This window comes from Acanthopagrus latus, chromosome 16 (assembly GCF_904848185.1).
Source record: "Acanthopagrus latus isolate v.2019 chromosome 16, fAcaLat1.1, whole genome shotgun sequence".
Classification (NCBI taxonomy): domain Eukaryota; kingdom Metazoa; phylum Chordata; class Actinopteri; order Spariformes; family Sparidae; genus Acanthopagrus; species Acanthopagrus latus.
In genome coordinates this window covers 5,397,064-5,419,318 of record NC_051054.1, presented here as the reverse complement: position 1 = coordinate 5,419,318, position 22,255 = coordinate 5,397,064, and the positions used below count along the sequence as shown (strand labels likewise).

Sequence of the window (22,255 nt, the reverse complement as noted above, 5' to 3'; positions counted from 1 at the left end):
TCAACATGTGTGTACTTATTTAAAGTTAACTATGTCTTTACAATCCCTGCGTCCAGGCACCAGTCAGAGTTCCCAGTCTGTTCAGTCGGGATTAGTACGTCACTCTCCTGCCCGAGCCTCCGTCGCCAGCCAGTCGTCATCCTACCGCTACAGCAGCAGCCGTCACTCATCCCTGCGCACCTCCACCACAGGCCTGGAGCCCTGCCGACGTTCCTCCACCAGCCAGCTGTCTCTACGCACACTCCCCACATCCCTGCAGCTCCGCCTGGGCTCCACCTCTGACCCTGCCGGCCCCTCCGCCTCCCTCTCCAGCCACAGCATCCCTCCCTGCAAACGCCACACGCTGGTGGGCCTTCTGGGCAACGACGGCCTGTGCAGCACCGTGACCGACCCCCTCAGCCAGCATCATCACCATCACCACCACCCGCAACAACACAACCCCACCGTCTCCACCGTGCGCAGAGACGACATCTCCTACAGAGTGCAGGTTTGTGTGTTAAAAAAAAAGAAAAAAATAAGCTGGAATGAAATCATGTCAGAGCTGGCAGTTAGCAAGTGAAATTAAGCAGTTTCAGAGTCATGAATTAATCGACATCAACAAACAGAAAACTGTGCCAGAGTGTTTCTCATTCAGTCCCCTGTGCTCTGTATTGTTAGTGTTGTAGCTCACTGACAGATAAAACTTCAACACCACATGTACAACAATCTTCATAATGCATAGTTGTTAATGGATTCTAAGCCATATATCCCACTGATTATGGTGATATCCTGACTTTTTATCTAGCGCCACCATGAGGTCAAAACCTTTATCCAATACTTTGGTTTGTGACCAAATACCTGCAAAACATACCACCTGGTTCCCATCATCCTCGGCTGTATTCTGACACACTAAACTATCTCATGATCAAAGTAAACGCTACACTTACACACACACATGCTAATTATGCTTGCGTTATCTTTGTGAGCTTGATGTTAGCTTTTGGCACAAGTACAGCCCCACGGAGCCTCTAGCATTGCAGTAGAGCTTAGTCTTGTTATGCATGTAATTAAAATATAGGCCATTAATAGAGTTTAAGAGCATGCCAGCATCCGCGTAACAACTTCTAATTACAGTAACACTCTACTGAAATGATTTGTCCTATTCTGCTGCCTTGGTTGCAAATAATCTCTTACTATCCCTCAATTTTTTTCTCCACTAATATTTCCAAGCTGTCATATAAAAGCACAAAGAAGAGAAAAACCTTACAAGACTTAAATGCTATCGAAATAACCATCTGCACTTTGTGTATCTGCATCCACTCAGTCAGTAAGTCCTGCCTTGATATGAATCGTATTGTTGTGCTTCTGTGTTGTCTCTCAGATTGTGGATGTCAGTCACGTGCTGGAGAACATCAACTTATCGAAGCGGAAGGAGCTGCAGTGGCCTGATGAGACAATGAGACTGAGGGCAGGACGGACCTGCTGGAGGGACTGGAGCCCCTTAGAGGGCATGGAAGGACACGTAAGTCTTTATTAACATCTGTAAAAGCATCAAAACAGATCTACTTTGACTTATTCTCGACTGTTACATTTAATCGATTGTGATGTTGCTGTTGTTTAACAGCTCACACACTCTCTCACTCGCTGACCTCTTTTGCAAAAAACGTGATGATTATCTTGTTTGTCCTATTTTTGGGCCTGTAACAGCCTCTGTGACCTACTTGCTCTGTAATAATAAACGCCTCATAAATTTGATTGGATGCTTCCTGTCTGTGTTGCCCTCTGCAGGTGATTCACCGGTGGGTGCCTTGTAGCCGTGACCCCGTCAATCGCTCCCATATCGACAAGACCATCCTGCTGGTACAGGTGGAAGATAAGCTAGTGCCCATTATTGAGACTGGGGTCATTGAGTTGGGTGCAGAGGTTTGAGACGAGCAAGCACACACATTAAACACACAGACTTGTGTGAAGATGAAGCCAGACCTCCCTGGCTTTCAGCAGGACGCGGGAGCCTACAGACAAATAGGAAATGGGAGCTCTCCCCCCTCCCCTGTTCCTTATCGCTGAGGGGGAAAGGAAGCCAGGGAAAAGTGCAAGCAGAGGCAGAGTATACATTCATCCGAGATCCTTTACTGCATCCATACACATCCACAGTATCTGCCTTGCTTTGCGTCTCATAAATGCTGCATGACAGTAAACGACCCTTAAATTAAGTTAGTTCTTGCTACTGGTAATTAATTTCTATGCATTTCATCGACTATTTTGTTGGCAATTCTGACAGAGTTGAGTGTAAACGAGCGTGTGGAGATTTTTTTTTTGTGTTTTGATTGTCTTTAAATAATTTGCCAAAATAAGCCTGGTATTGAATATCTGCCATGGTTTCATACACGTGAAAGCTTTTTTTGTTTTGTTTTGGGGTTTTTTCTGCTGCCAAGACAACAGAGAAATAAAGTTGTGATGCAGAGACTTGACGGTGCTGCGTTCAACAAACTCCTCTGTTTAATTGTTGTCATTCCGTTTGGATTACTTTAAAATTTGCAAGACTACGTTTGCGCAAAGAAAAAAAAAAGAACTTGCACTATAATTTGTTCTTGTTTTATTTACAGTGATGCACTACACTCTTTAGATAATATCACATTTTATTTATTACAGACTCTGAATGGCCATGGTTACCGATGCCTTGGGAATGAAAAAAAAATGCAATCGTCATTCTGTTTTCAGCCATTTTTATTTTACTATTTTATGTTTGATAAACTTGAAAATAACTTTTTACTGTATATGATTATATCTATATCTATACATATATATATTTACACAAATATATATATATAATGTCAATGTATAAAAGATTTTTGTTTTCAATATTTATTACTGTGAACATGGTATTTACACTTTGTTACATCTTCTTTTATTTCTTTTTGGGACAAAGGTTAATGTATTAAGGACCATTGGTTGAAAACAAGATGCCGAATTTTTGATGGACTGTTTCACTATTTAACTTAATTCTTTTTCTATATGGAGAAATAAAAGTTTGATTTATTGCTGACATCTTTAATACGCCTCCTGTTTGTGTTAATGTGGAATTTCATAATCAAACAGACTGAAACAAACACACTAGTGCTCATTAACCTCTGTCATCTCCAGGGATTTTTAGTAGATTCTGTGATTAGCAGGTGCAGTGATAGTGGATTTTATGAGTTACATGCTGTGCTTTATAATATTCTTTATGGCACAGAATCATATGACATTTTCTTGTACCCACTTTCATTGGTTATCAGGAGTTGTGTAAAACGCTGCAAAATTGGTGCCATGTGCTGTTATTGTGTGAAGACTCAGTTCATTTCATTTGGCATACAAACAGTGGTGAAAGAAGTATACAGAAGTAGCTCCACAACAACAGTTCAAAAAAATAAGGCATTGAAAAGAGTTGTCTGCTAAATGTACTTAAAGTTTCAAAAGTAAAGTCATCCAGTACATTAAAAATTAAACTTACGGTCAGACTATAGCTAACTTGACAGAATAAAGGAGCAAGGATATAATGTGATTTATTTCAAGGCATCTACCAGCACATGATTCATTCACATTTCTTTTTTAATTTCTGCTTAATTTTATTTTTTAGTTTAAGCATATAGAAAAAAATGCATAATAGATTGGTCAAATAAAATAGAATACATACAGTATTTAATTATTGACAAGTAAGTAAAACAAAGCCAAAAACTTCAGAAAGAAATGTGCAGGACAAGCCAAAAAAATACGGGCTGCATGTGAAACATTCAACCTTGAGACAAAAAAGTAGTAAACAAATGTATGACACAGCTGGGGGAAAACATGAATAATTGACACCGATCTCAATATTATTGGTGATATGCAAAGTGATAAGTGTGGGTTAAAGTTTTCCCAGGAATATAAAGTCAAAAGTTTAAAAACATCTGATACAGCAAACTGCTTTATTGTCATTATACAATATTGGACTGTAAAATAAAAAGCAGCTGCAGCCCCTTCACACACAGAGAAAGTAATATATATTTACTAAATTATTTTTCACCACTGTACCGTCCATACTAATGTTAGTAAAGGCAACTTTTTTTTAGATAAATAAATCTTTAAAGTCTTGTTTTCTGAGAAATGACAATCCACTGGGAAAAAAAACTCCGTAATCTAGTTTTCACTTCATCAGAAAACAGACAAGCTCATACATGTTACTGTTCTTCCAATCACATGACTGTTTACAGTAGAGCCCCGCCCCTCGAGCCCTGTGATTGGCTGCTGCCCGAGAATTCCCAGCATCTGTTTTTCCCGACGTCACGTATAAATGTCCCATTGAGTCGCTGAGCGAGTTCATGTAGTGACTCCGCTGCTGTTTTCAACGTTAACTTCTGCAAAAGAAAAGGTAAAAAACATGTTTTTCTCTTTCTCTGACATCGCTGGGATTTATATAGGATACCTGTAAAAGCTTTCTCGCACTCTCAGCTGTTTTAAAGAAAAGCATTTTTATCGTGTTGTTAGCTTGTTGTGCTAACCAACCAGCTAGCCAGTTGCCGAGAATGGATATCGTCATGTGATGTCCAGGCAGTCAGGTGGCATGTTTGTGTTATCCATTTATTTATTGCGTACCTGTCGTTGTCTGTCGCCACCTCACAGTCCAACAGACAACAGCAACTTTATTCTAAGAGTTTATTTCATGAGGGGAGATTTTAATGGTCCATGTTTTCCACACAGGACTCACACATAAGAAGAGGACATGTTTAAGTCAGTCTTCGCCGTCCTGCTCGGCCTGAGTCTCGGGCTGGTGAACGCACTCCCTACCCAGGAACCAGACAAAGGGAAAAACTGGGTAGTCATCGTTGCTGGCTCCAGTGGCTGGTACAACTACAGGCACCAGGTGAGAGGTGTACATGAAACTGATCCCTCAAAGTCGCCTTATCATGTGCAAACTTTGCATGACCCAATTGTTTTCCTTTATAATCTGCATTTTGATAAGATAAGGCACATGCTTTTAAAATGTGCTCCTAAACCTTCATCCAATGCTGTTTTCCTTCTACCAGGCCGATGCCTGCCATGCTTATCAAATCGTCCACAAGAATGGCATCCCAGATGAGCAGATTGTGGTGATGATGTACGATGACTTGGCACAGAATGAGGAGTGAGTTAACTTTTTTTTTCGGTTTCCGTGAAGCTTATCTCTGTGACACAGACTTCTCCTTTTCCCCTCAAATGTAAAATAAACACACATTAGTTCTCTTAGTGTTTGACCCTTCTAGTCTTGCTCAATTGCAATTTAGCAGAATATGTACATAACACTAGCAGGTTTATGAATCTTGTGTACACGCTGTACTGTACGTTTCTGTAACAAGACTGTAATCACTCGTTATTAACATGCATTATTACTATTCAAGTTCAAGGGCAACTTTATTTGTTAAGTGCAAGATATAAGGAAAACAAACAAACACTGCACAAAAGAGCCAGCATAATCATGAGGATAGACATAAAAACAATACACTAACAAGTATTCTGCTACCTCGCTAACCAAGGTATGACCAGCATAACACTTAAAATTTAAAATACATCAACAAAACTATTCCAGCAGCAACAGACTGATAAATATCCTCATAGATCATCCAAGAATTGAGGTGTTAGGGTTGTGTTCTGACATGTGTTTTAATGTCCTTGCTCGACAAGAATACCAGCACCTATTTTGACAACGTTTTAAGTTAGGGTTGGTTAAGTTAAGTTTTTTTTGGCCTCAAACTGATCAGGGTCATTTAATACAGAGTGTCTGCTGACGCCGATTCAGATCTGATACTTGAATGTTGATTAAACTTGTATCTGACACACACTGACGTGTCAGCTGTGGCCTACTAAATCTGACACACCTTATTTTAATGAGCTATTTGGCCCAAATACTGGAGGACATGGATCAATACTAATAATACATTTATAAGCTTAAATCGTTGGTATGAAAAGTGAAACTTTAAAAGGTGAACAGTGTAGTTCTGGGGAAAAACATTTGATCAGGGGAGAAAGATCCCCATTGACTGATTACGCCAAATGAAACTAAATAAACAAACCCTCTTTGTTTTAATGACTGAATGACCACACTGACCTTAAAGGATGACACAGTTTCACACTGTTTTACTTTTTTTTTTTATATGTGGCGGACCCTGCCACCTTACTAGCTCTAAACAGTGTTCAGGGGACCTTACTTTCCCTCTGAGAACAGCTTCTTCATTCAGTTATGGATAAAAACAATTTCTTAGTTTCTGTTATTACCCTATAAATCTTTACAGTATTAGAAGGTTGAGTGTCTGGATTTCTTCTCCGAAACTACATTGTGCCCTTTGATTAGGAAAGTACTGTACTCATATACAGCCCCGCTTATAAACCACAGACATGTCGGTATTTCTCATTTCGCTGTGGTATGTCAGCCCTGTGTGGTTCTTTGTCAGAGCAGCAGCACTGTTAACAAGCTGTCAAAGAGACTCACTGAGCGAAGTCACAAGGAACTGATTTCAGTGTTCCTGCAGTTACGTTACGGACATGATGTGTGGATAGAGGAGCCGTAGTGAAAGCAGATCCCACAGTTTCAGTCAAATGGGATCGCTGCTACACGCTGAGGTGTTTAAGAAGGCTGAAGTGGGATAATTTAGTAGTAAGCAACCAATGACAAGCTGAGGAATACGGTTGTTCCTCTGCTTCGACTGAGTGTCCATGTATCAAAGTATCTCCACATAATGTAGGTCAAGTTTTAAAGATAAGTTATGCAACAGTGATTGTATTGTATCCTCATCATTATCCTCATACATTGGATTTTTGGTTAATAACTAACTAGCCGTGCAGCTTGCATGATGTCACATGAAGACAAATCGATGGCCACTTGAACTGATAACAGACGCCTTTTCAAGTTCACTCGAATGTTTTTTCATTGATTTAATCTTATCACGAATGGATGACTGCAACAAACAGTCATTTTCATTATTGACTTAACTGCAGATTATTTTCTTAGTAAATTGTCTATGATTGAATTTAGATAAAATAAAAGTACTTTCTAATTTAAAACATACAAAAAGTTTTCTTTATATAAGCTGGTATTATTCTGTTTTAGCCACGTAGTTGCCTCAGTATGGGTTTGATCTCGTTGGGCTAGTTGTTGAGTAGTGACAGACGGGTTTAGTCTTAGATTAGAGTAATTTTTTGCTTCTAATTTGCATCCATTGTCTACAAAATGTCAAACAATGGTGAAAACTGTCCGTCACAGTCCTAAATCCCAAGTTTACACCTTTAAATGTCTTGTTTTGTCCGACTGACAATCTAAAACTTGTTCTGGCTACAGTCGCACGAGACAAAGGAAAGTTTCAGCTCTACATAAACGACTGTAACAGAGCTGTTACAATAAGATAGATAAGGATGGTGGTTGTTGTTCCAGAGAGTGACTCTGTAGTGAAAAGGGAAACGAGTGTGAAACATTGTGGAGCTGTCACCTGATCCGTTGATCATTCATCTGCTTTCCATCATCATGACAAAACGTTTTGTCAGCCATTTTCATTTCCCGCTTTTTAACTCTGAATCATGTTTTCGTTCCCAGCAACCCCACTCCTGGGATACTGATCAACAGGCCAAACGGCACTGATGTTTACAAGGGAGTTCCTAAAGACTACACTGGCAATGTGAGTGGAAATATTTGTACAAAACTCTGGAGTAAATGTTTACCATTAGTAGTGCTCTTCACATTCAAACAGCTGTGTGCAGCAAACTTTGATTTCTGAGTGGGTGTTTTTTTTCTTTCTGCAGGATGTGACCCCAGAAAACTTTCTGGCTGTGCTGAAGGGCGACGCCTCAAAAGTCAAAGGGGGTTCGGGAAAAGTGTTGAAGAGGCAAGTGATCGAAGAAAACAAGATATGGAGGAGTGAATCTCATAAAGAGATGAAACTTGATATCAAAAAAATCTGGTTTGTCCAGATTATGTTTATAACTCTGCTCTCTTTGTCTTGGCAGCGGCCCCAACGATCACGTGTTTGTGTACTTCACAGACCACGGGGCGCCTGGTATTCTGGCCTTTCCCAATGATGATGTGAGCACTTTACTTCTTCCTGCTCATTACCCACAAGCATCAGACAGATGAGCCAGCTCTTAACCACAGAATATACACCAGGAACTAAATATTCTAATGCTATCAAACTTGTTTTCCCAGGCAGCTATATGCCAGTCATATGATGATGAGTCATGTTGCCTTTTACATATTTGAATACCTTTATTTAACATCTGAGCAGTGTTTTGACCTTTTAAAAAATAGTTGATGCTGCACCATGAAGTCTTTGAAACAGGAAAGGTATTATTAGCCCCTTTTAGATTTTGCCATCGCACCTCTAAACCCCATTGTTTTTCTTTACACCGAACAACACTGGCTAACACCTCCCTGTTGTGCTGCAGCTCTGTTACTACCTCCACTGGTGATCAGAGGCAGAACAACACTCTGCCCCCATTCCGCCTCTGTAGCTTTTAAACAGATGGCAAGTGGAATAATGGCACAATATTCCTGTCTATAATGTATCGTAAAGAGCTGCAACAATTAGCCAACTGATCTGTAAGTTGACTGAAAGACAATTAATTGCCAGCAATGTTGATAATTGATTTCCTCCTTACAAAGGCAAAGATTCAATGGGTCAAGAGAAAGCAATTTTCAGACTTCACTTTAGGCTTTGAAGAATGGTGATGAGCATCTTTCACTTGCACATTTTGTCTCATTTTCAGGGAAGGCAATTCTAGAGAAAGATAGCAAGTCGTTGTGTCTCATTCACAGGTTGTCAAATACTGAACCCAACTGAGTGTGACATCCTGGGATTGAGACTCAACAATCATCTAACTTTTTCCAAATTCACCGTCTGCTTACCACATTTTAATCAATTATTAAGAAATTATATGGCAGATTAACTTATAAAGAAAACAGTTGTTAATTGCAGCCTTTTGACACTGACTGTAACAACAACAACTGTGTACTGTTTATATCTTGAATGGTTTGTATGTAGAATCCAGCAGGACACTTTAAAACATTTAAATTAAAAGCAGTTTCTGTCCTCTCTTTTTGTCTGCAGCTCAGCGTAGACGACTTCCAAGCAGCCATTAAATACATGCACGACAATAAGAAATACAAAAAGGTACGTTACAACATGCTCCTGTTGTTTTTTTAGACTTACTGTATGTGGCTTAATCGCTCACTATACTATATGATACTATATGACATGTATACAGTCAGGTGATGGTGTAGGAAGCTGCGGTGGAAGATTAGACGATAAAACTTGTTTTTATCTTCTTTCCGCCCACACACACATGCACAGATGGTGTTTTACATCGAGGCATGTGAGTCCGGGTCAATGATGAACCACCTGCCTACTGATATCGATGGTGAGTCAAACTTAAGCTTATCAGTCACTTTTCAGTGAAACCAGAAGATAATGAAGCTTCTGTCCTGACGAAGGATCAATATGAAGCGTCAGTCGTTGGATTCATTTTGAACTTGACTTCTCCTTGTGACCTTTAGACCTCACCTACATTTGATGATGAATTTAAAGCCACAACTTAAAACCAAATCAGCAGATTTCGCCAGCAAAGGTTCATGTGATTTATAGGCCCTTTTCTTCCCCTCAATGATTTACATGTCATCTTTGGACTAGACTGGGATCAGCACTTTAGTTTGTGACTATGTTGTGTCTCATCAAACACTGAGGTCAGTCTTATGGTTTGTGGCAATTTGTGAGCCCAGTCACTCTGTCATGTGTTCAGCCTCATGTGATAACCATAACAGGACATGGATCAAAGTTCTGGTTTTATTGTGTTAACCAGAGTTTTCACACACCTCCCACAAGTCTAAATGTAAAGCAGCAGTTCATTTTCACACATATCCACTTTTGAACTTTACACTCTTCTGGAGCCTCATGTGCTGTGTTTTAAATGTTTCTAAGCTTCTCAAACAGACATGTGATTTGTGTTTAGGTTTTGCCTCCTGAAAAACTCCTGAAAAATCATTTTCAGTCAAACTGTCTCTCTGTGTTTTTTCAGTGTACGCCACCACAGCAGCCAACCCTCATGAGTCCTCTTACGCCTGCTACTATGACGAGAAGAGGGACACGTACCTGGGAGACTGGTACAGTGTGAACTGGATGGAGGACTCTGATGTGGTGGGTGTTTTATTTCAATCACAGTGAAGTAGCGACACTCTGTATGCCAATAAACATGTCAAGAAATGAATAAATGTGTACTTTTAGTGCTAACCTCGGTGACAAAAACAATGTATTTCCTGTGAAGACGTCACAATAAAGGCTACACAATGTTAGCCAGTTGTGTTATTGAAATCTTGGCTATAAGGAGAAGAAAATGTTGGGTTTTTATTAGCTGTTTCCATTGCTATGAATATACAATGTCACCTGTTGAAGTGGGAACTACCACTGAAACAGTTTTGCGTGCTTTACCAGATGTTAGTATGTGTATCTGTCTTTAGTTGCCTGTATTTTCATGTAACGGTAGTTGGTTACAGACTGATTTTAATGATACGAAAGCAACTATATGAGGTACATTAAAGGTGTATTTGCTGTTCCAAGCACCTGGTTTCAAAGGGCAGGAAAAGGAAGTGGTGAGCGTTTCCAACAGCAGCAGCAGTTTGTTTGTTTTAACCTGCAGAATAAAAACTGTGTGGTATGTTTGCATTAGCAGCATTGATATCACTCATAGGCCTATAATAATTTACTGAAGAAGCATCCAAAACAGGAACTTCATCGAAAGAAAAAACACCGTTCATTTATTAAATTCTGAAACTGTTATAGATTTACAGGTTACTTTGATTTATTCCTGTGCATTGGAAACATTTTGTTACCTATTTTTATGTGATGATGTTTTTTTGTGCTTTCAGGAGGACCTGAACAAAGAAACTTTGGTGAAGCAGTTCAAGATCGTGAAGAGTCACACAAACACCAGCCATGTCCAGCAGTACGGAAACAAGGTGAGAGAATGACTGAAGGAAAACTGCTGAAGAAGGGAAAATGTAGAGCCAGATTCTTGTGATATCTTGAAGTCTTTGTGACATATTTTGATACTTACCTTGAGTTTGTTTCTATCTCCACAGACTATGGCACACATGAAGGTTATGGCATTCCAGGGTAACTCCAAGGCAAACAGCCCCTCTGCTCCCCCAATGACCCTGCAGCCAATCACAAACCCAGATCTGACCCCGAGTCCCGATGTTCCTCTGGCCATCCTCAAGAGGAAGTTGATGGCCTCCAATGATATCAGAGTTGCAAGGGGGATGCTGATGGAGATCAGCACCCACCTCAAGGTAAAAACTACTTGTCGTGACTTTACTGCACAAATTCCACCATAACAGGTCTCATATTACAGATTTCATGTGTGAATATGTGTGTGTGTTTGTGTTCAGGTCAGGGAGACGATGGCTGATACCATGCGTGAAGTGGTGGAGAGGGTGACCGGCAGTAAGCTCGAGACCGAGCAGATTCTCGACCAGAGAGCCGATCTCTCCCAGCACGCTTGCTACAAGGCTGCATTCAACCACTTCAAACACAACTGCTTCAACTGGCACAAAACTGAGGTAGAGCTGCGCAGAAGGGTCCCCTCAGTACATTAAAAGCAGAACGGGTTTCCACATTTGGAAAGTGTAGGGTTATTTTTTTACGCAACGGTTCATTAGTCAGAGTTCTGGCAGGATTCATCTGCAGCTGATGGTTGAAACTTACTGACATGCCAAAAGTGTGGTTCCGCTTTCAAAAGAGGAAGCAGCAGATGTGTTTCACATGCTGCTACCATTCAGCTAACTCCAATACAGAGAGACTGACTAAGCAGCAAATGTAGTGAAAACCATTTTTAGCTTACTTAAACATCCCAAGTAGGATTCACCAAAATCTCTTAACTTGCAACTCATAACTTGCTCGTCTCTACCTGATGACTGCTGCCTGGTTATGAGGTGAGCATGTGAAATACAAGGAGAGAAATAAGAAGAAACGTAGCAAGTAAAATTGAACTAAAGCACGTGAACCTAGTTGCTTTCCATCACTGCATGTAGGACAGAAGTGCAAATGTATAAAAATTAGGGCGTCATTCTCTTATTTTTAGCCTACCTGTTAGCTCAGAGCTAACACTTGATCATGTAACTTGAAAGTTTTTTTTGGGGTACTCTCATTCATTCATTCGTTCCTTTTTCTCTGAAACGGTTTGACATTTTGAGTTCCACAAATACAACGGATGGGAAACAACGGTGTGATCACAAACATAGAGGCATCACTGTTTGTCTCTGGGGACATTTCTGACACGTGTGACGTCCTCTTGTGTTTCAGTATGAATACGCTCTGAGACATCTGTACGCTCTGGTGAACCTGTGTGAGAGAGGATACTCTGCCGACAGGTACGGTCTACTATTCTACTTCCTCTCTCTCTCTTCCCCCTTCTTCACGCTACGTTCATGAAGTAATGAACATTTTGCCTCCAGCTCCAGTCAGCAGTAAACATTACGTCACATAAACACTGAACAACAGAGGTCAAAAGTTCAGGTTGATAAACAAGAGTGGAGATAAATCCATTTTGAAATCCTAAAAGTTAAAGAGTAATCTCTGAGCTCACCTCCTGTCCATAAATGAACAGATTCTGATGTATCTCCAACTCTCTCCTTTCTCCACTCTGCTCGACTTTCCCAACGCTCTGCAAATGTCTTTTGTTTCGATTGAGAGAGCTCTAGCATCAAGAATTACATATAGTGCATTTAAACTAATAGAAAACTCTACGTCACTCTCAACACAAGTTTTATTTTTTGTTGTATGACACAGAAACCAATTGTGTTTTTGTTGTTCCACTCTGCAGCATCCAGAGTGCCATGGACGCAGCGTGTCATTTCAGAAAGTAGACGTGTCTGCAGATCCAGGAGAGCCTCACATCAAACTGCTTCCTCCTCCGTGTGGGAAGACGGAGCTTCTCTTTGCACTGCTTGGGAATCAATCCGACGTGGAGTTGACGTTATCGTTTGATCAGCACACTAACTTTTTTTTTTTTTAAGACTTTTAATATTTTTTTTGATTTTACTGAGAATTTTTAAACTTGTTTTTGTGATGAGTTGCACTATTGCTGTGAAGGGCTTGTGGATGATATTTTACTGCTTTTTGATTGTTTTATTTGTGTATCTGGACAAATACAACGCGAGATTCATGTAAAGAAATTTGCTCTTAGCTTTACTTGTGGTGTGAAAGGCTTTACATGAATGAATGTTTGATTGACATGTAAAGGACATACCACTATATACTGAATGTTTGCTGAACCTCAAGAGACTTTGTTGTCACACAGGGATCTTGAAATAAATCTTAAGACCAAAACTGCCCCCCCCCACAAATAAATGACTTGTATTTCCAGTGTTTCTACTGCTGTGGATATTCTGCCCATGATTTAAACATTTCCTCAAAACCAAATGACATAAATTTCACAGCGTAGTCTTCCTCACACATTAGCAGTGGGTCGTCTCCAGGAGAGGATTTGTATGGTGTCAAAATAATTCTACCTAAGCCTATTTTCCTGTGATCAGAACCGCCTTTTCCCCTTAAACCATGAACCGCTGTCATCTTTATAGCCTCCGTCTGAGCGGGTTTCATTTTACAGGATATTTCTTTCATGAAAAGAATTTTTAAGCAGATTTGTTGCTTTATCCAAACCTGGAATCATACCAGACCAGCAGGGGCTGATGTGAGTAGCATTAGTTTTGTAGGTATTTGTTCATGAAATTAAGTATTTATGTGATCAATTTGGACCTAATGATAAAAAGTTAGATCACCCAAGTGAAGATTGAATGTAATATTTGACATATTTCACTTAATCCAGTAAATCAATTAGACTGAAAAATATCAATTGTCAAAGAAAGAAAAACAGAAATGTATGTTTACCACAAGATGAAGCCTGCTGATTTTATTGATAACCTTATTTTCCTCTGGCGCCACCGTGAGGCTCACATTCCAGTCAAGTCATTTTTTAAAATTAGTTTTAAGTATTACATTAACGCTCGCCTCAGTACTTTGTGACTATTTCCTGTGACACAGATTTGATGGACTGGTTTAAGGATATTTTGACTGACACATGCACTGCATCGCACCAATCCGACAAATCCTGCACTGAATAATGAAAATCTCACATTAAATAAGGAAATAGCGACATCGAGTGGCGACAATAATGACCTACAGCTTAACATTTTTAATTAAGTGTGAAGATGTAGCTTATTTTATTTGTGTGGAGAGCTGTCCTTTATTTCTACCCATTTACTTATTTATTTACCTGTCTAATATATAATAACAATAATAACTTTATCAACAAAAGTCACAGTAAAATCAAGTAATTGCAGTGGTAATTACTTGAGGATGTGCAAATTAAATAACGTGAACACAAAAACATGATTTTGAGACCGGTAAACTAAACTTGAAATTATTATATACACATTCAAGTAGGTGAAACCAGTTAATAAAATTTTAAAAATGACTAATTGCATAAAATGTCAATATCCAAGTTTAGATATAAATATAAATATATATAGATATATAAATAGAGCACATAAATACATACTGAATATTCATGAAGTGGGTGGTTATTTTCAGCGTATTTACGTGTTTATATTCAGTATTTCCTGCAGATTCCACAGGAATCGTGGAAATTGTAATATAGCAAAATGGACATTAATAGGATTTTGCTAATTTAATAATTGATAGAAAACAATACATAGAGATTCATTGTTTAATTAAAAGAGGAATTTACAAATGAAATTATTGTTGTTTTTCCACATGCTTGAGCTGTTTTCCGTCATGGGCGCTGTTATGATCGATATGGTGCCCTTCGCCGGATGGACCCTCATTCCGCAACCAGCTTTTCTGTAGCATGACTGAAAGGAGTCTATGAACTCACAAATCGGCGCCTGTTGGTTCTCTTTCGAATCGTTAATATCAATCTCATGTGTTAAATAGAGTGGATAACATGATATCTTAAATTAAAAATAAAGCTAGTTACGGACGCGGCGTTAGCTCGGAATTGTAAGCAAGCACAAACTCTGCTACCTAACTCCGTCGTGAGGGTCCTGGGAGGGAGGCGGCCTCGTTTAGTTCCTGCCCTCCTCTTAAAACAGGAAGACAAGTTGACCGAAACCCGACATGAAAATATTACCGACGGCAGTAAATGTCCACTGGCAGTCAGAGTAAGTTACAAGGAGGACAACAGAAGAACCGGGTGGATTAAACTTTAGCTGTGCCGTCTCTGTTCACTCCCTCCACGAGTGAAGCCGTTTGTCTTTAGCTCGCCGCGTTAGCTTGTTTGCTAACTTCAACATACCGCAGGTCCGGGTCGAGATTTTTTTTCACAGCTGGTTGGGTTGCGCAAAGATTCGGTTTGCAAATCTGCTGGTTTTCGACACACTTCATAACATTTCACCATGGGATCCAGGGCGTCCACGTTACTCCGAGAAGAGGAAATCGAAGAAATTAAGAAGGAGACCGGGTGTAAGTTGAGCTCAAGACTAATTCATGTGATGAAGACTTTCACACGTTAGCTGCAGTTAGCAAGTAACTTGAAACCCCCCAAAATCGTGCAACTACAAGAAGGAGTGTTAATATAATTTCTGATGTTGCTTAACATTGCTGCTATGTAACGGGGGTAATAGTTCGCGCAGTCTTACTCTGATGACATGATAGTTATTATCAGGTGAGGAGTAATTGTGTGTTATCTTCTGATAATCTGGTTGTGAAATCTTGGTTATCCTCCCCACAGTCTCCCACAGTCAGATCACTCGCCTGTACAGCCGCTTCACCAGCCTGGATAAAGGTGAAAACGGCACCCTCAGGTAAACAGCGACACAAACACTACAGTGAAAACAAACGCTTTTAACTCCAGACAGATTTGAGTCTATGGAAGACAGATTAAGTGACTTAAAAACCTGTAATGAAGGCATTATGGTTTGTGTATTATTATTATTATTATTATTATTATTATTATTATTATTATTAAATAAAAATGCCTACAGGTAATTCTAGCCTTATATTAGCTTTAAGTTCTTACAGTCAGCAACAGGTACAGTGTGTTCTCACAGGTGAAATACTAGAAATATGTCTTAAAACAGCATTTAGCAGAACAGTATTCTTTAAAACAATTTCCAATATAAGGAATAAAAAAAGGTCATCAAGCTGTTGTTATTGGATCACTTCACTCATCCACACACCACTTCCACTGTGATTGATCATTAAATCTCTCTCCATGAAAGAGTTACTTTTATCTGAGGCATTCAGGTTTTGAGTATTCAGTTGAGACCTCAGTGTGACATTTCTGTGGTTTGTGATTAACCCTTTGGCTCGATGCTTTGAGCAGAACAAGCAATAGGTGAAGAGATAAGTAATCATTAAGACTTGGTCTGACAGCCCTTTTGATTTGGCAATAAGGGGTCATTTACAGATCAGTCTCTCAAGGGTAAAGTTAAAAAAAAATGAAATTCTTGAATTTTAATATGGTGTTTTAAAGGTTTTTAGAGTGCTTGGATTTGGATATAGAGCTTGAAACTAACTATTTTCTGTGATAAAATCTTGTTTTACAATGATTTAGTCAGGATATGTAGGTCAAGTCTACTTACAAATAGATGACAGATTTGTAAAATATGAAACTTTTTAGTGTGTTTCTTCAATTTTTCATCCTTTATGTAAAATGTTTTCTCAAAACATCATTTGAGTTGTTTATTGCACCGTAACATCTGATTTGATTTGAAATAAGTGAAATGAACACATCATCTTCAGTATATAAATAAGTATGTAATTTATCAGAGCTGTAAGAGGCTGGAAAGCTTGAAAATTCCCCTTGAAAGCTGCTTAAACTTGACTACGAACCTCGAGCATCTCTGTTCAGATCTTTTGAAAGACGTGTTTACACATAACAAGTCTTTAGTTCCGTTTGTTCTTGCTCCATTGCTTTCAGTCACAGCACACAGTCCGGTACATTTTCCCTTTCCCCAAGGTGACTTTCCTATCATTTATTAGTTGCCACAACAGTGAGATCTAACATATGGCTCAGCTGACAAAGTGCAGTCATACAATCACTTGAATCACAAAATGTGTTTGCAGTCCTTTTTTCTGTTGTCATATTAATAGTCATAGTTATAAGTTATATAGTTATAAGAGTTATAAGAGCTTTGTACTTTGTACTCTTTTTAGAAGAGTACTCAGTCTCAAGATATTTGGTATGTTGTTTTATGGTTTTAAAATAACAACATCTCTTTTGATTTCATGTTTGAAAACATGTGTTGGAATTAAATTTCGGTCACATCTTATCCTGTCTGCAGTCGAGAAGATTTCCAGAGGATCCCAGAGTTGGCCATCAATCCTCTGGGAGACAGAATCATCAATGCGTTCTTTCCTGAGGGGTGAGCTGTCCCTGTTATTTGTCTGCTGCTTTTGGAAGTCTTGTTTTTCTACGCAGGAGTGTGCATTATAGGTTTGAGTCAGAGCCACCACAGAGCTGAACGAAGCCATCAGGGGTTTCTTACTTGTGGCTGCTCAGCTGCAGACTTGAGAGGCTCAGGCTCGACTGCCAATTCTGTGTTTGAAAAAAAAATATATATATATATATGTATAAACATAAAGTAAAGTGGGTTTCTTGACCACTGCAGGTCCTTTCTGTATGTTTGGCAGTTGTTTGGCTGTTTTTTATCAGTCTGAAAGTTGAAAACCAGATGTTTGCAGATGTATCATTAAAATCCCAAAAAGTAAGATGTGTAGGCGTCTTAATTTTAGCTGTGGATTTTAATGGTTTTAGATGTGTTTTTTCTTGCTCTAATTTTGGCTTGTTTGCTTCAGAACAACTTGAGGATGGAGGTGGAGAGCTTCTTATTCTGTAAAATGGTGTTGGGTTACGACTAGTTTGAGATTTCATTGTGTCGGTCACAGCTAATGAATGTAAAGGTAATCTGAGCCAACACAAGCAGTGATGGCTTCTGTTGTGAATGTTGTAGTAAATCCTCTCTTTTCTTTGAATAATGTGCTGTTTAGTTACATGATTCTCTGTCTCTGGTTTTCAGAGAGGACCAGGTAAACTTCAGGGGCTTCATGCGGACCTTGGCTCACTTCAGGCCAATCGAGGACAATGAAAAGAACAAGAATGCTGCTGCCAGCGAGCCACTCAACAGCAGGACAAACAAGCTGCTCTGTGAGTATAGAGCTCGGTCACACGGGTGTGTCCAGGTGGAGTATCATGAACATTCACAGGATTTACTGTAGCTGCCATGACTTATCTATATATTTTTATATTTTTCCAGTTGCTTTCCGTCTGTATGACCTGGACAGAGATGACAAAATCTCCCGGGATGAGCTGCTGCAGGTGAGTGGATTGGTTTGTCATGGAAGTATGATGCTGAATCAGAGTACACTTTGCAGAAACAACTTGTTCATGCAATTAGTTAATCAGGCAAATCATGAATAATGAATTTAATTTCAAATATGTCTCAACAGGTGAACAAATGCTGTTGTGCAATATCTATGTCAAAATCCTGTACAGAGAGGGATTTCCATGTTGATGATAGGACTTTGCCCTTGTGCTGATAATGAAGCGATATCTCACCTTAATTACAGGTTGATTTTTCCCGGATAGTCTCACATCCTGTATTTTGACTTCCCTCTATGTTATTTGTTGTCCCTCTGTGAAGCCAGCTTGGTTTCAGTAACATCCAGTGACCTGTAATTGCTGTAAGCTCAGGGTTAAATGACTCAGACAAATCTCTTGTTTTGCGCAAAACACTTTTGCGTGCCCGACTTCGTGTCATGCACAAGGTTTTAACACTCCAAGTAATGTTTGCCTGCCTGTTTAACTTAAAGCCCCTTCACTGTTTATAATCTTGTAATTCACACAGTCCTGTGGTTGCTGTTTAGTCACCAATTCACCTTAATATCCATAAATTATCTAGTGTAGTGCTTAAATACATGTGGCTTTATTAGTTTTTTCATAACATTTCTCCATACTGTTTAAGAAAACATCACAGTTCTTTTTAATCTTTGCCATGAAGTGCTTTTCACTGGTATTCATTAACCATGATGGAACTTTTCATTCCTTCCTTCCTTCCAGGTCTTACGGATGATGGTTGGTGTAAACATTTCAGACGAACAGCTTGGCAGCATTGCTGATAGGACCATACAGGAAGCTGACACAAATGGCGATAACTCAATTTCCTTCAATGAATTCATCAAGGCAAGTTTCATAAAAACACACTCTATTTACTTTAACAACTTCTACTAAACTACTTCTACTGCTTTTAATGAAAGCTTCAGACCATCTACCTCTAACAAGAGCACATAAGGTACATTTTTAGTGGGAGTGGCTCAGAAGATTCCACAGAAAAAGAAAATATTCCAAGGACACTTTGTGCATGGTACAGGATGGCATGTGCTCAGAATAGAACTTTAATCCTTGCTTAGTTACTATGAGATAACAAAATATGCAAGATGGCTACATGAGACTACAGAGGATGTCAGGGACATTAAACATCATCATGCCGAACATGGAAATTCATGAACTCACCATGCCGTCTCTACAGACTGACCTTAGTTACAAACTATCTTTCCAAATTTTCCAACTTGTAGATTGATCAATTTATAGAAAAGTGTGTAAAGTACAGTGCTGCATATATGCTTTAAAAAAAAGATACAAGTGGTGTTGATCTGTGAAGATGGTCTTGCTGAAAATCAAAGAGAAAAAAAAGACTTTTTGTCAAGGGAAACAGGGTCATGCTGGGTTCAGGGTTGGCCTGCAGAAAGGAGTCATCCCTGCAGCACTCGAGCAGTGGAAAATTGTTATTCTTCATTAGAGGACAACAACATACAATACACTACTGTCAGTATCTAAAGTTGTTGTGTTTTTGTTTCCTCAGGTGTTAGAGAAGGTGGATGTGGAACAGAAGATGAGCATCCGGTTCCTGCATTAAAAGGCTTTTCTTCGTTCTTTTCTTTTTTTTATTTTGAGTAGAGCTTCAACTTGTCAGCTGATGTCAGAACACAACCTCATCCAGCTTCTCGGCAGGCTGCTGTGGCCCACACTACAAGTTCACACTGTCAGATCAAGCATCAGGTAGATAATGTCATAGATCTTGAGTTTCTGCCTTTGCACTGCTCTGTAAACAAAGGGAAAAGTTGCGTGCCTTGGATTGTTTTATGCAATGTCCCTGTGTTTTTTGTTTTTTTTTCCCCCAGTTATGGATCATTATTTATTAGAAAACTTTAAAGGGTCACAGTTAGTACCACTGCTGTTCCACTTTCACATGAAAATGTATTTTATAGCACGGTACAATAAAGTGTTTTGCTATTGCAGTGAGTAAGTTTTTAATCACGCTGTTCCATGGATGTTTAGCTCATGCCATGTCTTTGTCCATATACATATGCAATAGTTACAAGTGCAACTTGTCAAGCGTATGATTCATCTTCAAAGACAGTGTTTTTAATGCTAAGAGGATCTTATGACTCCTTTTTCTTTGACTTGAGGCAGAACAAGTCAGAGCAGCCAGACTGGCAAGTTTGTCCCTCGAAGCAAAGCAGGACCTAACGTCTCTACAGATTTTTGTGTTTTTACTCACTGAAGTGCCATGACTTTGGTTCACCTTCCTAAGTTATTATCTGAACAGTAAAAAGGAACCTGTGGTCATGTTTGTGTGTTTTATTTTTCATATGGGTTAACCTAGCTACTGCCAATAGATTGTAAATACCTGTGTCAATTGTTGGACTGCAACTTAAGCAAGTTTGACCCTCTTTCAAAGCCAGTAACCACCCAGGGCCTGTTGGAGCTGATTTATCGTGTGAATAATGTATCCATTCACAACTACAACTGTGATGGTAATAATGAAGATTTCACACAAAATCTCTATCTGCTATCTCTTTGGCTATTATTTGTGTCTTCCCTAGCACATGTTCTGACAGGTAATCATAGTGCTCTTGCAAAATGGTATCATTAAGACTTAGCTGCCAACGTGGCCTGCTTTCAAAAAGCTTATCTCCAGATTGAGTCTTTATAAATCCCTGGCTAAGAGAGTCAGGCCCTGTGGTGGAAATTGGGCTGTGGACTAGTTAGTTTCTAGACTTCAAACAGGTAAACTCATGATGACGCACTATGCTTCTATTTATATAATCAGTCTCCCTGTAGGTAACAAAAAATGTCTATGCACTGCTCAATATTTGTCTTTCAATTTCTTCCTCAAATTTATTCAAATTATATTTTCTGTACAGGTTAGTGCACATGAATCAGAGTGCAGATGTCTGACCCTTAAATCTTTAATCTTTAATGTGAATTTATTCAATCATTACAAAGATACACTGCAGCAGAGGAGTGCTGGGAAGACAACTTGACCATCTTATTAATCATTGTGTAATTATCAATAGGGTGTGATTCACATGTTATGTGATGTTGGTCTAGGTATTATCAAAGTGATTCATGAATTTGATTTGAATAAAACAAGTGCCATGCTTACTTCGTGTGCCTTTCTCTTAATGCGTGTATCTGATTTTATTTTAGTGTTTGTACAGTGTAAACACTTCAGGCCCAGGTCAGAGGTACAGAAGTGAAGAAATTAATGTTCTGGTGATCCATTTTCTAAATCCGATCTAAACTGGTTATGCCAAGTTTTCACACATGCAATTTTGTTCTCTTTAGATTTTTTTTTTTTCACTTTGTCAAACTCGAAGGAAAGAAAAAGTTAGAAGTTATCTCTCGGTTTCATGCATGAAAATTCCTGATTTTTTATTTATTTAATTTTTTTGCCAATTATTTTTCACTCTTTCTGTGTTTTGTCCCCCCCCCACAGAGGAAACAAATTAATATCACCAGAAAAAGAATTTTTTGTCACTTATCCATGAGGGCTTCTGAACGGAGACTAAATAAAGTTCATGTTTAAATTCTGCTTGTGCAATAAAGACACAAACCCATTTAACAAACGCAAACCAAAGCCAAAACTAACATACTAACACTGTTGGAGACACACTTATTATTATTAATTTAATAGGCTTCTAATTTAAATGCGTTTAAATGAAATATGTTTGTAAGATGTGATTGAATTAGAATACAACTGTCAAGTGTTAATTACATCATTAATTTATAAGATTCAAAAATGTATATTTAATCATTTATTTATTTTTTCTTTATCAATGATACGATGAATTGGTCAAAATGCATTTTTATTTTTTGATTGACTACTAAATTAGCCAACGGATTAAATTTCTGTCATTAGGATACTCGATCAATCGTT

The 22,255-nt window shown here is 38.9% G+C and overlaps 3 protein-coding genes across 4 annotated transcripts in view; all 3 read left to right on the top strand.

Moving 5' to 3' along the window:
- Positions 1-3,034, top strand: part of pcnx1 (pecanex 1) — a 32,941-nt gene extending 29,907 nt beyond the window's left edge. For both annotated transcript variants that reach the window (XM_037071229.1, XM_037071228.1), the window contains exons 34-36: positions 57-487; positions 1,361-1,501; positions 1,768-3,034. In XM_037071229.1, coding sequence (XP_036927124.1) covers positions 57-487; positions 1,361-1,501; positions 1,768-1,908 — 713 coding nt within the window. In that variant the 3' untranslated portion in view covers positions 1,909-3,034. The remainder of the gene's footprint in view (positions 1-56; positions 488-1,360; positions 1,502-1,767) is intronic.
- Positions 3,035-4,258: 1,224 nt separating this feature from the next.
- Positions 4,259-13,381, top strand: lgmn (legumain). Its single transcript, XM_037072499.1, has 14 exons — positions 4,259-4,369; positions 4,699-4,861; positions 5,025-5,122; positions 7,562-7,643; positions 7,768-7,850; positions 7,972-8,047; positions 9,069-9,131; positions 9,312-9,378; positions 10,033-10,151; positions 10,880-10,969; positions 11,093-11,302; positions 11,402-11,572; positions 12,315-12,382; positions 12,835-13,381. Exons 2-14 carry the CDS (start codon positions 4,721-4,723, stop codon positions 12,875-12,877), a joined length of 1,311 nt encoding a protein of 436 aa, XP_036928394.1. The 5' UTR covers positions 4,259-4,369; positions 4,699-4,720; the 3' UTR covers positions 12,878-13,381.
- Positions 13,382-15,056: 1,675 nt separating this feature from the next.
- Positions 15,057-21,480, top strand: chp1 (calcineurin-like EF-hand protein 1). The gene is made up of 7 exons (XM_037072133.1): positions 15,057-15,494; positions 15,763-15,835; positions 17,318-17,398; positions 18,053-18,180; positions 18,290-18,351; positions 19,093-19,215; positions 19,895-21,480. Exons 1-7 carry the CDS (start codon positions 15,428-15,430, stop codon positions 19,946-19,948), a joined length of 588 nt encoding a protein of 195 aa, XP_036928028.1. The 5' UTR covers positions 15,057-15,427; the 3' UTR covers positions 19,949-21,480.
- Positions 21,481-22,255: the final 775 nt, after the last annotated feature.

Coding starts and splice junctions, on each gene's coding strand:
- lgmn (XM_037072499.1), top strand. CDS start 4,721: ATGTTTAAGTCAGTCTTCGCCGTCCTGCTCGGCCTGAGTCTCGGGCTG. Junction 8,048..9,068: donor TGGCCTTTCCCAATGATGAT/GTGAGCACTTTA, acceptor TTTTGTCTGCAG/CTCAGCGTAGACGACTTCCA. Junction 10,152..10,879: donor GGATGGAGGACTCTGATGTG/GTGGGTGTTTTA, acceptor TTGTGCTTTCAG/GAGGACCTGAACAAAGAAAC.
- chp1 (XM_037072133.1), top strand. CDS start 15,428: ATGGGATCCAGGGCGTCCACGTTACTCCGAGAAGAGGAAATCGAAGAA. Junction 18,181..18,289: donor CAGGACAAACAAGCTGCTCT/GTGAGTATAGAG, acceptor ATATTTTTCCAG/TTGCTTTCCGTCTGTATGAC. Junction 19,216..19,894: donor CCTTCAATGAATTCATCAAG/GCAAGTTTCATA, acceptor TTGTTTCCTCAG/GTGTTAGAGAAGGTGGATGT.